Source organism: Caretta caretta, chromosome 1 (assembly GCF_965140235.1).
Source record: "Caretta caretta isolate rCarCar2 chromosome 1, rCarCar1.hap1, whole genome shotgun sequence".
NCBI lineage: Eukaryota > Metazoa > Chordata > Testudines > Cheloniidae > Caretta > Caretta caretta.
Window position 1 is genome coordinate 261,760,168 of NC_134206.1, and position 17,428 is coordinate 261,777,595.

Consider the following 17,428-nt stretch of genomic DNA (forward strand, 5'->3'; position numbering starts at 1 on the left):
TATACACCTTATATGAACCATATACTCTATTTAAAAAAAAAACAAACCCGCAAAGGGTTCATAAAAATCAGAGATACTTCCGATGACCTGATTACAAATATTTTTCCAGCAGAAACCTCCCAAAGTGCAAAACAGCAAACATCAAAGTAAGAAAAATCAGTTTATTTTAGTGGCTCAAGTTACCAGTACCCTCAATCCAAACCTGTCCTGGTGATAAGAGTAAATCCAAGTTACTGTCCTGAATTTTATCCAGGTGTTGAACTTGTCTCATCGAATTCACAACAGCAAGATGAACTAGACCACACCAGCAGAAAACTGCTTTCAACATCACTTGAGAAAAGTGGGAATGAGAGGAAACAGACAAAGCAGTTTTTGACAAGTTAAGAACAGTGTTTTCCTGGTGCAGACAAGGGCCTAAGAAGAAAACTTGTGTTAGCGAAACCAGTTTTAAAAAAACAAATTCCACTACCACAAATATTTGTATAGCGTGAAAGGAGCCTTTGCCAACTGAAACCCACACTATGCTTGGGATCTTGCACCTTTTATTGTTTTTCCAGTTGTCCCACCCATTTCTCCAAAACTAGGTTAGCTTTATCTAGAGCTCTTAAGTGTCTTGATGGAAATCAATAAGTTTCCCATTGCCAGGAAAAAAACGGTTATGTACCTGTTTGGCAACTGTTGTTCTTCAATATGTGGGAGATTTTTCCCATTAGGGCAGTGCATGTGCCCTCCACGTGCTTGTGGTGCCAGCTAAAGGTATAATGGGTGGACCCACCCCAAGTTCCTTCACACCAGCAGCCCATATTTTTGACTCTGATGAAGGGGGAAAGGAGGGTGGGTCATGGAATGGACACATGCAACCTAACTCGAAGAAAAAGTTACCGAACAGGTATATCATTTTTTTTCTTCAAGTGTTTGAACATGTCCATTCCAGGTGACTGACAAACAGTATGAGATCAAGGAGGGTATCGGAGTCTAGCTGAACAAGGACTGCAACACAACTCTCACAAATCTAGCATCATCTTTTGAGGCTTGGGAGACAGCATAATGACTGGTGAAGATATGAATATATGACTTAGTTGCAGCCTTGCAAAGGTCATTGATGGCTAAGAAAGCAGCTGATGCTGCTTGCAGTGTGCTGAAACACTCTCAGGTGTTGAAACCTTAGTGATATCATAGCACAGTAGAATGCAGGAAGAAATCCGGGAGGAAATTCTCAGAGGAGAAATGAGTTGATCCTTCGTCTGTCAGCAAAGGAAATGAATAATCTAAACTGCTTAGGCCTGTCCAGATAACAAGCTAATGCCCTGTGGATGTCCAAAGTATGGAGTTTTTCCTCATCTTTATGAGAGTGAGGCTTTGGAAAAAAAGTTGATAAGTATATAGACTGATTTAGGTGAAAATCTAACACCACTTTAGTTAGAAATGTAGATATAAGCAGACCTTATCTTCATAGAACACCATATGGGAGATGGAGGATCAGCAACTAAAGCCTGAAATTCTGTTATGCTACTAGCCAAGTAATAGCCACCAGGAACACTACCTTCATTGAGAGATGAGAAAAAGAGCAACTAGTCATAGGCTTAAAGGGGGGGTGGGTCCCATTAAAGCTGACAAAACCAATTTTAGATCCTATGATGGTGTGGGATCTCTTACAGATGGGAAGAGCCTGTGCAACCCTTTCAAGAATCTAACAGTAGTAAGGTTAGAAAAAACAGATCTTCCTTCTACAGGAGAACGGAGTATAGAAACAGCCACCAACTGAACTCTCAGGGAACTGACAGAGTTCTTTTCTGTTAGGTGAAGCAGATAATCCAGAAGAAAATATATGGAAGCCTGCAAGGGAGGGGTACCCTTCCACTGGGACCACACAGAGAATCTTTTCCATTTCATGACCAGGGGCCTGTGAAAATTCCAATTTCATGAACTGTGCAGAAAATGCTAAATTAGTCCAATATCACTATTTTTCCAACAGCAGAGAGGTAGAAGTAGGCATTCATGCAAGCCAGTCTTGTAATTGGTATGGCTTGTAGTGTGTTCTGGGTAGCAGCGGCACTGGCTACTGCATGTCACATAAACCAGCTCCTGAGTCCCTCCTACAAATGCTGCCGCATGGTAGGAGCCACACAGAGCACAAGACTGGTGCACATGGATGCTCATTTCCAACTCGCTGCTGTTGGAAAAATCACAGCAGTTTGACAGTCATGCATATTCCACAAAATTCTATATGTTACCATTACACTGCCATGATTTTTTTTTAAAAAGCCATGATTTTCTCAGGGACTTATTCATGAAGTAAGTGCATTTGGTGGATGGCTTTCTGCTATTTAAAAGTATGTTTTTAACTTCAAAGGAACAGTCCATTTCCCGGGGAGTTAACCAAGGAGCATCCTCATACATCTAATAATTGTCAGGAACCAGGGAGGACATTTCAAAGACAGTGGCTTCATCAGGAGAAGGTGAGGAAGTGTTCAGTGACGACATCACAGTATCAACCTGTTCTGATGCCTGCTGAACCTTCTTACCACATGGGCCAGACTCTGGAGATTTAAGTTCCACCACTTACTGCGTACTGGGATTGGCACTAGATAGAGTGACTGGACAGAGACTTAGTAGTAGCAGGTGCGGAGATGACGACCTAGTGTCTGGAGGGACACCCTGAGGATTCCAAAAAAGCCATTACTGGATCTGATATGGTATCAGAGATCAACCCCAAAGCATCCGATCCCTGGACCTGGTCCAGTGAGAATGCCAGTGCCAAGACCTCAACCAGCAGAAAGGGAAATCTGAGATCTCCTGTAATGAGTGTGTATGACCCCACCTCCAAATCCAGGGAGGAGTAAGTATAATCAGAAAGCCAAGGTGGTGCAGTACCAGGCGGTGCAGCAGGACGTTGGGAACCGGAAGGACAAGAAGTAGATAGTAACAGGGGAAGCATTAGCAGCTTTCTTGCTAATGGTACTGTTTGTCTTCCCTGCTAAACAGCACAGCTTTTGCCTACCATCAGTGTCATCAATTGGAAGGCAGAAGCTCGCTGTGAATTGGGGAGCAGAGGGGGATAAGAAGGGAAGCAAGGGGAGTTACTAAGACTGAGAGGGAGGGAGTAGCCAGCTCCAGGATGGGAAGGGGCATCCCAGCAATTCCTACTTCCATTCCTATGCCAGTTCCTCAGTGGCTGGCACACACACACCTGCCCTCACTGGACTGGGTATCTCTATCAGCAATGGCTGGTCGGACTGGGCTGGACTAGGGACTCACATGAGTGACCATCTCTTCCAGCCAGCCCTGTGTGGTCTCTGAACACTAACCCCAGCCAATGTAAAAGAAGAAGAGGAGAGAAGAGTTGTTGCTACCTGCTCCCTGGAGGCAAACCTGTTCCCATGCACCAACACATCCACTCCATACCCTCCTCCAGGTCCTACTCCGGCCTCTACAAGATAATATGGGAACAGAAAACATTGGGGGGCCAGAAACATACAGCAACCCTTGTACTAGTTCCATTATGTAGGTGCTAGCCCTCACCACCTCCCAGTTCCACCACAATGGTACCAAAAACTGCGTAGCCCCTCATGGTACCAAGGATGAAACAGGTACCAAAGCTTGCATTGCATGAATGGGCAATGCCGGTACCTCAATGTCTTGCAGCAAAGGTGAGTCTGGAACCAAGAAGCAAAGGAAGTCCCTCAGGTGTCATCTGTACCGAGAGGGAGAGATGCCCCAGAGCATTCACTGAAAATTAACTCAATGCTGAAGAAGATCTTAACAATGCAGCCAGTCTTCATGGTACCAAAGGTGGTGCCGGACACAACAACTCTACATTGCTAGTCGGTATGTGATACCAGGGAGTTGCCTAGCTGGGCCTGGAGCTCTAACCTCAGTGCCCACCTTTTTTCTGTGTGATGTGGTTGCGGTCCTAGCCCTCATGAACAAAGAGGGCTTTTCTGGCTAGAAGAACGTGAACTGTCTGCTTTCTTCAGCCATTTGTGCAGCACCAGAGAAGGAGAGCGGCATCTTTTCTCTGACGCCCTCTGGCAAGGGGATACCGCCAAGTCTAGTAGTGCAGTCCTGCGTGGATTAAGTCTGAACCCCTGTGTACCGAGTGGCTGGGTTCCAAGTGGAGGCATAAAGCAATTTCCATGAAGAGATGTCGAAGTCTTACTTTCCTAGACTTAAACTCCTGCAGACAGGGCTCCTATATCTAATATGTCCTCCACATAAACCCTAAACAATGGGAGTGAGGATTGCTGACTAGCATAGACTTGTTACAGCCAGAAAAGCACTTAAACCCTGGGGATTTAGGCATGCCCCAGGACAGAGCTTAAAAAGCTCCAACAAAAAGCTCCAAGCAAAAATTTGCCAAAAGCAAGTACACTAACTAAAACTATATATGATAATAATTTTTAGAAAACATTATTTCATAAGAGAAAGGGAAAGGTGTGATGAGCACACACATTCCAACTATCATGGTGAAAAGGAACGGAGGAGGATTGAGGCAGCTCTGCCCTTTGTACCTTAGGCTAACAGCGAAGCTCTGCTGAGAGCACATGCACCACCCTGACAGATATCAATATGGGGAAAAAATTTACTGCCTTGGGTGCACTGGCATGCGCACACACACACACACACACACACACTTGAAGTGAAATGGACATGTGCAACCATTTGAAGAACTTGGATTTTCAATTTTGCTGTAAGTGTACAAAGTCTCATTTTTACAGTCTTTCAAATCCAACTATTACATCCTCAAATCTCTCTCTTATTATGGACGCCTTGATTTCTGTAGCTGTTTACACCTTCTATAAATTCCTCAGAGTAGATAATGGAAATACAAAACTGTGAGCCAAAGATGGTATCAACTGGTTTACAAGTGTTTTTTTCTCCCCATGCTCACTCTTACTTTTTGGCATTTGCTTTCCCAGAGCCTTACACACAGTTTATTGTTGATCCTGCATGATTCTCAGGTCACAAAAATCATGACATCCATATCTGTGGATTCCTCTTTCACTCCTTTTCTATTTTTAGGGGCTAGGGAAAGTGTTTAACCTAGGCCTGGTCTACACTGGAAAAATAAGTATGTCAGGGATGTGAAAAATCCACACCCATTAGCGGTGTAGACAGCGCTAGGTCGACAGAATTCTTCAGTCAACCTAACTACTGCCTCTTGGGGAGGTAGATTATCTATGCCAATGGGAGTTTTAACTGTAGACAAACTCCTAGTTTCACCAATTGTAACTGCATGGGTAAAGTCTGAAAAAGGCAAAATGTTATTAGGCAAACTGGAACCTGGCTAGGATGCTAGGACTGACAACTCTACTCTAGTGTAAAATACCAGGAATTCTTGGAGTAAGAGCTCCAAGGGAGGGTTACACACACACCTACTTGTCAGTCAGTACTTTTCAACAAGGTTCTGTAGGCAGGCATGCAACTCCTACAGCACAGCTCTATGCAAGGACATGAAGGTTAACTTCTGCTACACAGGATCCTAATTCTCCATCCTGGGTCCAAAAAGCCATTTGTGGGATTCTCCAGGTGGTGGGGGAGAAGAAAGAATGAACCTTTGACTGGAAAGCATATCCCAAAACAGCCTATTATTTATGGTGGCTAGGTTATCTAAAAGGAGACTGCACCTGTATGATTAGAAACTCACACCTCAGAGAATCCAGACAAATGAAGAGACTGATATATGGAGACTAGTATATCCAGATATATGGAGGCTCACTGGATGCACATACACAGCACTTCTGAAGGTTAACTTTTATCAAGATAATTATGAACATCTGTACTTACAGGCCTTCTTCTTTGATTATCTCCAGTAGCACTGTGTGTGTTGTCTTGGACTTGCGTTTCTCATCAACTGGAAGACAAAAGACAGATCTAATTTTTAGCACTTTAAAAGTTGAAAGTACTCATCATCAACTCCTTATTCCTCTACTCCTCTAAATCTGCCAATTTCGCCTTCTCCATAAATGACTCAGTTTTCTCCCAGCTCCCTAGCCACCATTGAAAGCATCTCTCTCTTTCCACTTGATATTTAAGGTTTCCTGCCTCCTTATTTGTTTCCTCCCCAACAACACTAAGGGCAGGTCTACACTATGGGGCTCAGTCCATCTAAGTTATGCAACTCCAATTACATGAATAATGTAGCTTAGGTCGACCTTTCGCGGTGTCTACACCGCACTGGGTCGATGGGAGAAACTCTCCTGTCAACTTAGCTTATGCTTCTTGTTCCAGTGGAATACCGGAGTCGACAGGAAAGCAATCGGCAGTCGATTTAGCGGGTCTTCACTAGACTCGCTAAATCAACTCCCGTGGATCGATTGCCGCACATCGATCCCCTGGTAAGTGGAGAGAAGCCCTGAGATGTGCCCGTGGGCAGCTGCCCCTTAACTTTTGTTAATTCCTGATCTGATAATTGGACCATGAATCAGAGGTGGGACTCCCTTCCCTGTTTCACTGTCAAAAACATTCCCTGACCCCCAGATCTGAATAAACCTGCCTCTTACAGCCAGTTTACAGGTGACCATGCATTGGGAAAAAGCCTCGTTTTCTAAGAGCTGAGGACTGCTGTACAGTATTATGGGGCTAATTCAAGCATACATCTCTGAATATTTGTCAAATGATCTCATCCCAGTTCTTAATAAAGCTTTAGCCTAATATCAGATGCCTTCTGGTTCTGTAGCTTATAAGTAGGAAATACTCAGGCTTGACTACCATGGGCTGTTCAGGAGTTAAAGTTTAATTTTGGGAAACATGGGATATTTGTACTCCCAATTTCGCTCTCACTCTGTGCTTTTAAATTCCCCTATGGCACAATGCCTTAGGCAAGAACGTGCTTGTTTTTCTCCTGCACATAGTGTTGTTCCCATGGGCTGGCAAGACCAGTCTGCACTTAAAACGCTGAATCAGCACAGCTACTATAGCACTTTAACGAAGATGCTCTAAGCTGACAGGAGAGACTGTTCTCCCATTGGTGTAGTTAATCCACTTCCCTGAGAAGCGATAGTCAGTGGGAGAAGCAGTGCTGGCTACACGGGGGGTTAGGTCAATATAACTACTTCAGGTTTCAGAGTAGCAGCCGTTTTAGTCTGTATCCGCAAAAAGAAAAGGAGGACTTGTGGCACCTTAGAGACTAACAAATTTATTTGAGCTCAAATAAATGCTCAAATAAATGTGTTAGTCTCTAAGGTGCCATAACTACTTCACCCATTTTTCACACTCCTGAGCAACGAAGTTATTCCAAGATAGGTCTGTAGTGTAGACCAGACTTTAGACATTCAAATGTGAGCCATAAGTCACACAGCAATGACTTTTCAGCTAATTAAAGAGTCAGTCAGTGCTGTTCCTAAAGGTTTAATCAGCCTCAACTAGAAGAATGTTGCTGGTGATGAGGAAGGAACAAAAGGAAAGATCCTTGTTTACACAGAGGAGATCCCTATGATGGGGGTGTGCCAGGTCTCGCAGTCCTAACATACTCTGCCTCAGGAAAGGAGCAGTGAAAGTGGGTCCCCCAGGGCTGCCTAGAAAGGCTGCAGGGAAGCAGCCAATCAGAGTGCAGCAGGCTCAGCTAAAAAGAGCTGCAGGGCCTGAGCAGGTCGGTTGCTAGCTGGGACCAGAAGGGTGAGGAAGGACAAAGAGACTCTCTCTAGGAAGGAGGCCTGGGAAAGACACTGCTCAAGCAGGGATAAGACAGAGAGAACCCAAAAACTGTAACCCAAAAGTAATGGGCGAAGGTGATGGGACTCAGTGGGAAGCAACCCAGGGAATACAGCAGCAGCAACTATTAATGAAAGCAGTACAAGGCTGCTGTTTATAGGGTCCCTGACTTGGGACCTGGAGTAGTGGGCGGGCCTGGTTCCCTGGGGAAGTGGCCTAAGCCCTGAGAAGGGTTCAGAGAAGCTGCGAATGGGTGACAGGCAATGGATCACTTGATAATTACCTGTTTTGTTCATTCCCTATGGGGCACATGACATTGGCCACCACTGGAAGACAGGATACTGGGCTAGATGGACCTTTGGTCCGACCCAGTATGGCCGTTCTTATGAGATGGGGCTGAAGACCCTGGAGAGAGCCAACCATTAGTGGGACTTTGTTACTCCAGAAGGGGACTGAATTTAAGAGATGATGTGGCTGGACAGCTGGGGCAGCAAGAACAAAAAGTCAAAGTCTTGAGGGTGAAAGCCCTGGGGGCAGTGCTCTACAACAGGGCAGAAATGAACTTAAAGCCAGCCCAGAAAGGGGATGAGATCTCTGCAAAGAGGCAGGGTTAAAGACACTAATAAGAGCACTGTGATATGCCCTGCTGGATGGTGGTCATCCATTTTAGACTGTGACGTGAACAGAGGGCTGAGCCACTGAAGACCTGCTCAGCAACAGCTGACAGGGCAACAGGAGCAGAAAAAGAGTGCAGGATGATACCCAGGTGACAGGAGGCACTCACAAGAGGTGAGTGCACCCCATCACAATCCCCATGCAACTACTCCCAGAAGTGCCGAGGCTAAAAGGAAATGGAAACAAAGACAGGAGCCACAAAGACACAGGTGTTTAGACACTTACCCTGAAGTCTAAGTCTAGCTGTATCCAAAGGAAAAAATACTGTCATTGCAGTCACACTGCCCTGAAAAATGATAAAACAGTTAATTAGCAATTTTTTGTATATCTGTCTGTAATGAGTTACATACACAATCATTACAAGTTTCTCAGCAAAATTACTCCACATAAACAAGAACTAAACTATATTCTTTGTTAAAAACTGCTTAACAATGACCTTTTGTTTACCCCGTAAATTCTGTTCCCACCCAAAATCAAAATTTGCTGAATAAAGGTGAAGAGTAATATGCATAACAAAATTTAACAGAAAAAGAAAATGAACTCTATAGATACCAATGACAACTGGAAACTTTTGGTCACAGGGTTAGAGAAAAGGCTTTCAAATGTGATTAAATAAGTTGTAAATAAACTGAAATGATTGCAAAGCTCTCCTTTAGCATAAAAGTTTTTAGAAGTCTGATGTCAGTAAGCAGATAAAAGAGCACTAGTTTGTTTCTCCATTCCCACTTCTGCCCCACCTATACAAGTCTGATAAAAGGTTATGCTGGAAGGAGGAATGTTAAAATTACATGGCATTTATCCCTCTAAATTAGGATCAAAACAGTGCCCTAGAGCACAATACAAGGGACCATTGTTATGAGAGGTGCTGCCTTCTAAATGAGACAAAATAGCGGTTCTCATGCTCATTAAAAATTCAGATGCAGTTTTTGCAAGTCAATCCCAGTGCTTAGCCAAATTCCAATTTAGGAAATTACAGTCTGCTTTCATAAAATTCACCCCGTAGTTTTAATTAGATATAGAGGGTGAAATCTTGGCCAATATTCTCTACTTCTTGTGCAGCACAGCCGTTGGATTCTGTAAACACAGGCACTGGCTTCTAATTTTCCCCGGGGGTGCTAAACCCCGGCTCAGCCCAGGCCCCACCCCCACTCCACCTCTGCCCCCACCCCCGCCCTGGGAGGGAGGGAGAGGAGTTGATCAGCACGGGGGCAGGCAGTGGGCAGGAGGGGGGGGCTTGACTGCCGCTGCAGGCTAAGCACCTACTAATTTTTCTCTGTGGGTGCTCCACCCCTGGAGCACCCACAGAGTCGGCATCCATGCTTGTAAATATGGCAGTATGGCTCCTCCCTCCACAACTTCCACTATTTGCCTCACCACCCTGTTTAATGGTTTCAGAGTGGTAGCCGTGTTAGTCTGTATCAGCAAAAACAACAAGGAGTCCTTGTGGCACTTTGTTGGTCTCTAAAGTGCCACAAGGACTCTTTGTTGTTTTTGCCCTGTTGACTCTTATTTTTAAGACTGTAAGCTCTTTAGAATGGAGCAGGCTTTTACTGTACAGCACCTGGCACAATGGGGCCCCAACCTGGTTGAGCCTCCAGGCACTACTGTAATACTAAGACTCATAAAGTGGCCTGTAAGTATCTTCTTCTGAAGCTTCAGCCTCATCGCTCATAGATGATTTGTAAACAATGAGGCAACAAGGAAGAAAGCAGAAATTCCCACCTGAATCCAAGTGATGGCAACAGTGATTTTTTTATTATTATTTTATTTCTATAATGTGGCTCTGAGGTAAGCCAAGACTTTTTTTTTTTGCCTTGTGTGAAAGAGTTGGCATGTCTGGATTATTCTGTGCACTCAATTTTGTATTATATGCTGAACTTCCTTGATTATCCACATCATCAGCATGATCGGTGGATCTGCAGCTTTCCAGGGGATGTCTACACTACAGGTGCTACAGCAGCACACCTGCAGCGCTACTACTATCCTGTGGTAATGTAGACAATACAGCAATAGAAGGAGTTTTTCTGTTGCAGTAGTAAATCCACCCCCTCAAGAGGCGGTGGCTATGTCAATGGAAGAATTCTTCTGTCAACCAAGCTGCGTCTACAGTGGGAGATACGTAAACCTAACTATGTTGCACAGGGCATGAAATATTTCACAGCCCTGAGCAACAAAGCTAAGTTGGCTTACATTTTAGGTGTAGGCTAGGCCTTACTCTGGACACAATGGCGAAACTAGAGAGGGACTGTATTTTAAGGGTGTTCCTTCTCTGAGCAGGGGGGCGTCACATGTAAGCTGGAGGTGTAGAGGAGGGAGAGAGAGAGAAGGAGGGACTCTGACCAGCCTGAACACTAGCAGACCTCACTTCTCGAAAGGGTGAGATCAGACTAGGATGGGGGTGAATCTCAGAACTTTTCTTATACTGTAAATTTCTGTAACTCTGCACTTTCTTAAGAGTAAAATGACTATAGTTAAGAGATTACTTTACTAAACGTCTATGTTCCTTGCTTTCATACCACATTGTCCAAACAGGGGTTAAACAAAAAGCTAGGGTTGCCCACAGCTGGGTGGAACTCTGTCTGTGTGTATATGCAATTAGGAGGTCTGGGACACTGATTTGGGGATTTAGAGTAGCTAGACTGCAGGTCCCAAGGAAGTACTCAGACAAGAGGCCTGATCCTGGGAGTGCACCCTAGAAACCCAAAGCTAGACTCCGTGACTAGACTCTACCCAGACTCAGTTGGCTTAAAAGCACATGGGTCCCAGCAGCTGGGTCCACTTACAATAGACTGGTGACTGTACAGAGGAGGCACTGGGCCAGCTGCAACACCTTCCTTCACAGCAATTGCAAAATCTTGACTAGCAAGTCTGTTTCTGTAAATGGACAGCTTGGTCAATCTGAATTGCTTCCAGTCAGTTCCTGAGTAGAGAGCCTCCTGGTATGAGGAAGTTTTTTTTCTGATTTGTGCAAACAAAACTGAGCAAATTCAGTTGGAATTGTCTAATTCCATGGAACAGAGCAGGTTATTAAAGGGGAGACATGCCCTATCTTCTCCGCTCAAATTCCAGCTAATGTAGCTCATTGAAAGCATAAGAGCACTGGGCTCGAGTCTTTTGTTGGTAGAGATTGTGTAACACCCTTTTGGGGAAGGGCAACTGACCAGGACATGTGCGGTCAGAACTAGTGGTCAGAGCAGGAGTCAGTCCGAGTCCGGTACCGGGAAATCAGAGTCTGTGAGAGGCCAGAAGGCAGAGTCAAGTATCAGGAGGCAGGCAGGGTCAGAAGCCAGAGTACAGTGTCTCTTGCGAGCAGGGTCTGGAGCAGAGGCAGGCAGTCTATGTTGTTGATCACACAGCTCCCCTTCAGGGCTTCCTGTTTTATATTTTGCTATTGGCCAATCAAGGAGTTGTCTGAGGCCGCCACTCTGGTCCTGCTGGGTGGTACTTCCTGCCAAGCTGAGCCCCATAGGGTCCTCAAGTTGGAGCACAGCCTAAGCCTCTTGTGGTGATTGTAGAGGCATCAGTAGCCCTGAACCCCGCAGATACCAGCCTTGCAGGTTGTAACATCATCCCCGTTTACAGGCCCCCCTTCAAGGTGGTGTCAGTCCACGCTTGTCAGGGCTAGTTTTGTGGAATTTCTCCACCAGGTCAGGAGCATGGACATGGGAGGCAGGCTCCCAAGCACATTTTTCAGGGTCGTAGCCTTCCCAATCCAATGGAGAGCACAGACAGCCACGTATCTGTCGGGAACTGAGGATGCCGTGCACTTCGTATTCATCGTGACCCTGGATTTCAAGTGGTTGAGATAGCAGTGTGGTTTGGCTGGGGGGGTAGTTCTCATTATAGGGCTTCAGAAAGGAGACATGGAAAACTGGGTGTATTTTGAGAGACTGGGGAAGCTGGAATTTGAAGATAAATTGGTTAATCTGTTGGCATATCAGGAAAGGTCCCAGGAACTGGTGGTCCAATTTGCAGGAGGATCGCCTGGTCTGGAGGTGTTTGATGGCAAGCCACATCTTTTGGTCTACCATAAATACTGGAGCTTCTTGTCATCAACAATCTGCATGCCGCTTGTAGACCTCCTTCGCCTCTTCAAGGTGGTTCTTGAGCTTTTCCTGAATGAGATGGATCTGTTGGAACCCATCAGTGGCAGTGGGATTCGGAGAGATTGCTGGTAACACCAGGTGGAAATGGGGATGAAATCTGTATTTAGCGAAGAAGGAGCTCCGACCCTTAGAGGCACAGTCAGCGTTGTTTTAAGAAAACTACATATGGCAGGAGTGTGGACTTGGTTCACCCATTTAGTCTGCATTTTTCTTTTCAAACACACCCAGAAAGTTTGAATGGAGGTTGTTCGCAATTCTGAAATGTTTGTAACTCGGAACAAAAAGTTATGGTTGTTCTTTCAAAAGTTTACAACTGAATATTGACTTAATACAGCTTTGAAACTTTACTACGCAGAAGAAAAATGCTGCTTTCCTTTTTTTTAGTAGTTTAAATTTAATACAGTACTGTACTTGTTTTTTCTTTTTTTTTGGTCTCTGCTGCTGCCTGAGTACTTCCAGTTCCAAATGAGATGCGTGGTTGACTGGTCAGTTCGTAACTCTGGTGTTCGTAACTCTGAGGTTCTACTGTACTTGTCAAGGAGGCTGAGGTTCTTGCCTGGGGCCATTCCTGTCTGGCTAGCCCCCACTGTCAAGAGTTCTGCTTCCAAGGGTCTCCTTCCATCCTGGGGCCCCAGGTGCAGGTCAGCTGGGGGTTGGTTGCTTTGTTGGAGGCACACTTTTTGAAAGTATTCAGGGAAGCTAATTTTCCTCTGCCACCTGTAGATACATGGGTCATGCCACTCCAACCAAGGAATGCCAAAGAATGGGGACCTGATCACATTGAGGCATACTGTTTCTCAGTGCTTCTCTACTATGGCCTCTAGTGGGACAGCCTCTTGGATTACTGGTCCCGATGATAGGGGCAACCCAACAATCATCTCCAAAAGGTCCAGCGTGGGTTTCAGCCGCAAGGAGATCTGGAGGGTTTGGACTTCTTCAGCATCTATAAAGTTGGCAGCGGCCCTAGTCTATCATTGCTAACTGTGGGGGAGATCTGCTGTGCCTGCTCCAAAACCTGCAACTGCAGTAGCAACTGGAAGTGCAGGGAGGCACCATAGTTCCCAGGTCGGGTTCTCCTTGAGAACAGGGAAAGGGGGTGGTGGTGGTTATGGAGCATGGAGCTCTGGTGGTACCCACGCTGTGCTCCCCTACTGGGCCTGGGCTGGTCCGTTTCCCAAGTTCTTCTATGCTGGGCAGGAGGCAAGGGCATGTACTGATCCCCTGCACTAAAAACAGAGGTTCAATTGTCATTGACGCTCTCTCTCTCTCTCTTCAGGGTCAGACACTGGCAACCCAGATTGATCTGCATGGGTTCAGGACTCTATTCAACAAGCCTTGGCATGGAGGGCAGGTAGCGGGGACTGTTGGGCCACCTCTCCTTTCCTCGTTCCATTCATGCAGCCAAGAGTCAATGTGCAGGGCAAGGTCTAGAAAGGTGCCTAAGTAGATGGGGTTTTCAATGCAGGTTAGTTCACCTTTTACCTCATCATTGAGCCCCCAGCGGAATTGGTAAAGTTGGGCTGCCTCATTCCATTCAACATCAGCCACAAGTCATCAGAAATGGGTAGGCTAGGAGGTGGCTGGCCATTGCCCTGGCCACGTTTCCAGAGGATAGCCCCTGCTGCACAGATGTGAAGCAGGTCTTTGAAGATGGTCACAAAGGCTTGCAGGAAGGCATCCCAGTCAGAGAGCACAGGGCTGTTCTGCTCCAACACTGGGGAGGCCCAGTTAAGTGCTTTACTGTTGACTAGGCTGACTACTGTTCCCACCTTAGTCCAGTCTATGAGGTACACTTGGGGGCAGAGCAGGATGAGCAGCCGGCATTGGTTCAGGAAACCCCAGAATTTCTAATGATCCTCACTGAACCATTCAGGCAGTGGCACTGCGGGAGCTGGTTCAGGGAATGCATGGTCTGTTTGGGCACATAAGGTCATTCCTTCTTTCTGTGAGCATGCGTGAAGGGTTCATGTAGCGTTCATGCACCTGGAAACATTCAGGGCACACCCTGACTGTTGTGTAGGACCGATGCACACACTGCTCCATCCAAGGACATGGACCATGGGAAGTCAACTAAAGGACATGAACCGTGGGAAGCTTCCTTGGACTGGGCTCAAGGCCTGAGAACAAGGATTGTAGTAGACAGAGGCTGGTAAATAAGAATATTAATCAAAGTCATATTATTTCCTTTGTTGATGCCTTTTGCGGTTGGAGTATGTAATGCGCAGGGGGGAGAGAAATAAAAGAGAGGTGGAAAAGCTGACAGGGGCAATCCTGCCAGCCTGCTTGCTTGCCTAAAGCCGTGTCCTGTCTTGTATTGAACCGCACACATGCGAGCTGCTTGGTTAGGCGTTGTACTTTGGCAGTGAGCTGCGCCACCTGAGCCTGTGACTGGACTGGTTGCTCATGCAGGACCTATGCTTTGGCTATGTCTACACTACGAAATTAGGTCGAATTTATAGAAGTCGGTTTTTTAGAAATCGGTTTTATATATTCGAGTGTGTATGTCCCCACAGAAAATGCTCTAAGTGCATTAAGTGAATTAACTCAGGGGAGTTCTTCCACAGTACCGAGGCTAGAGTCGACTTCCGGAGTATTGCACTGTGGGTAGCTGTCCCACAGTTCCCGCAGTCTCCGTTGCCCATTGGAATTCTGGGTTGAGATCCCAATGCCTGATGGGATCATTGTCGCGGGTGGTTCTGGGTACATATCGTCAGGCCCCCCTTCCCTCCCTCCCTCCGTGAAAGCAAGGGCAGACAATCGTTTCACGCCTTTTTTCCTGAGTTACCTGTGCAGACGCCATACCACGGCAAGCATGGAGCCCGCTCAGGTAACCGTCACCATATGTCTCCTGGGTGCTAGCAGACGCAGTACTGCATTACTACACAGTAGCAGCAAACCACGGTGCAATAGGACTGGTAGCCATCATCGTCATGTCCGAGGTGCTCCTGGCCAAATCGGCCAGGAGCGCCTGGGCACACATGGGCGCAGGGATTAAATTTGGAGTGACTTGATCAAGTCATTCTCTTTAGTCCTGCAGTCAGTCCTATTGAACCATCTTATGGTGAGCAGGCAGGCGATATGGATTGCTAGCAGTTGTATTGTACCATCTTCTGCCAGGCAGGCAAGAGATGAGGATGGCTAGCAGTCGTATTGTACCATCTTCTGCCGAGCAGCCATGAGATGTGGATGGCATGCAGTCCTTCTGCACCGTCTGCTGCCAGCCAAAGATGTAAAAGATAGATGGAGTGTATCAAAACAAGAAATAGACCAGATTTGTTTTGTACTCATTTCCTTCCCCCTCTCCCCCGTCTAGGGGACTCATTCCTCTAGGTCACACTGCAGTCACTCAGGGAAGGCGCAGCGAGGTAAATCTAGCCATGTATCAATCAGAGGTCAGACTAACCTCCTTATTCCAATAAGAACAATAACTTAGGTGCACCATTTCTTATTGGAACCCTCCGTGAAGTCCTGCCTGAAATACTCCTTGACGTAAAGCCACCCCCTTTGTTGATTTTAGCTCCCTGAAGCCAACCCTGTAAGCCATGTCGTCAGTCGCCCCTCCCTCCGTCAGAGCAACGGCAGACAATCGTTCCGTGCCTTTTTTCTGAGCGGACGCCATACCAAGGGAAGCATGGAGGCCGCTCAGCTCACTTTGGCAATTAGGAGCACACTAAACACCACACGCATTATCCAGCAGTATATGCAGCACCAGAACCTGGCAGAGCGATACCGGGCGAGGAGGCGACGTCAGCGCGGTCACGTGAGTGATCAGGACATGGACACAGATTTCTCTGAAAGCATGGGCCCTGCCAATGCATGCATCATGGTGCTAATGGGGCAGGTTCATGCTGTGGAACACCGATTCTGGGCTCGGGAAACAAGCACAGACTGGTGGGACCGCATAGTGTTGCAGGTCTGGGACGATTCCCAGTGGCTGCGAAACTTTTGCATGCGAAAGGGCACTTTCATGGAACTTTGTGACTTGCTTTCCCCTGCCCTGAAGCACATGAATACCAAGATGAGAGCAGCCCTCACAATTGAGAAGCGAGTGGCGATAGCCCTGTGGAAGCTTGCAACGCCAGACAGCTACCAGTCAGTTAGGAATCAATTTGGAGTGGGCAAATCTACTGTGGGGGCTGCTGTGATGCAAGTAGCCCACGCAACCAAAGATCTGCTGATATCAAGGGTAGTGACCCTGAGAAATGTGCAGGTCATAGTGGATGGCTTTGCTGCAATGGGATTCCCTAACTGTGGTGGGGCCATAGACGGAACCCATATCCCTATCTTGGCACAGGAGCACCAAGCCGCCGAGTACATAAACCGCAAGGGGTACTTTTCAATAGTCCTGCAAGCTCTGGTGGATCACAAGGGACGTTTCACCAACATCAACATGGGATGGCTGGGAAAGGTACATGACGCTCGAGTCTTCAGGAACTCTGGTCTGTTTCAAAAGCTGCAGGAAGGGACTTTATTCCCAGACCAGAAAATAACTGTTGGGGATGCTGAAATGCCTATAGTTATCCTTGGGGACCCAGCCTACCCCTTAATGCCATGAAGCCATACACAGGCAGCCTGGACAGTAGTCAGAAGCTGTTCAACTACAAGCTGAGCAAGTGCAGAATGGTTGGAGAATATGCATTTGGACGTTTAAAGGCGCGCTGGCGCAGTTTACTGACTCGCTTAGACCTCAGCGAAACCAATATTCCCACTGTTATTACTGCTTGTTGTGTGCTCCACAATATCTATGAGAGTAAGGGGGAGACATTTATGGTGGGGTGGGAGGTTGAGGCAAATCGCCTGGCTGCTGATTACGTGCAGCCAGACACCAGGGCAGTTAGAAGAGCACAGGAGGGCGCGGTACGCATCAGAGAAGTTTTGAAAACCAGTTTCATGACTGGCCAGGCTACGGTGTGAAAGTTCTCTTTGTTTCTCCTTGATGAAACCCCCCGCCCCTCGGTTCACTCTACTTTCCTGTAAGCTAACCACCCTCCCCT

At 46.6% G+C, this 17,428-nt stretch overlaps 1 protein-coding gene across 2 annotated transcripts in view; it reads right to left on the reverse strand.

Moving 5' to 3' along the window:
• The window catches only part of SLC25A17 (solute carrier family 25 member 17), a 53,826-nt gene that overhangs the window by 18,611 nt on the left and 17,787 nt on the right, over window positions 1–17,428 (reverse strand). For both annotated transcript variants that reach the window (XM_048834889.2, XM_048834888.2), the window contains exons 2-3: window positions 8,554–8,614; window positions 5,788–5,854 (exon numbers count right to left, since the gene is read on the reverse strand). In XM_048834889.2, the coding sequence (XP_048690846.1) occupies window positions 5,788–5,854; window positions 8,554–8,614 (128 nt within the window). The remainder of the gene's footprint in view (window positions 1–5,787; window positions 5,855–8,553; window positions 8,615–17,428) is intronic.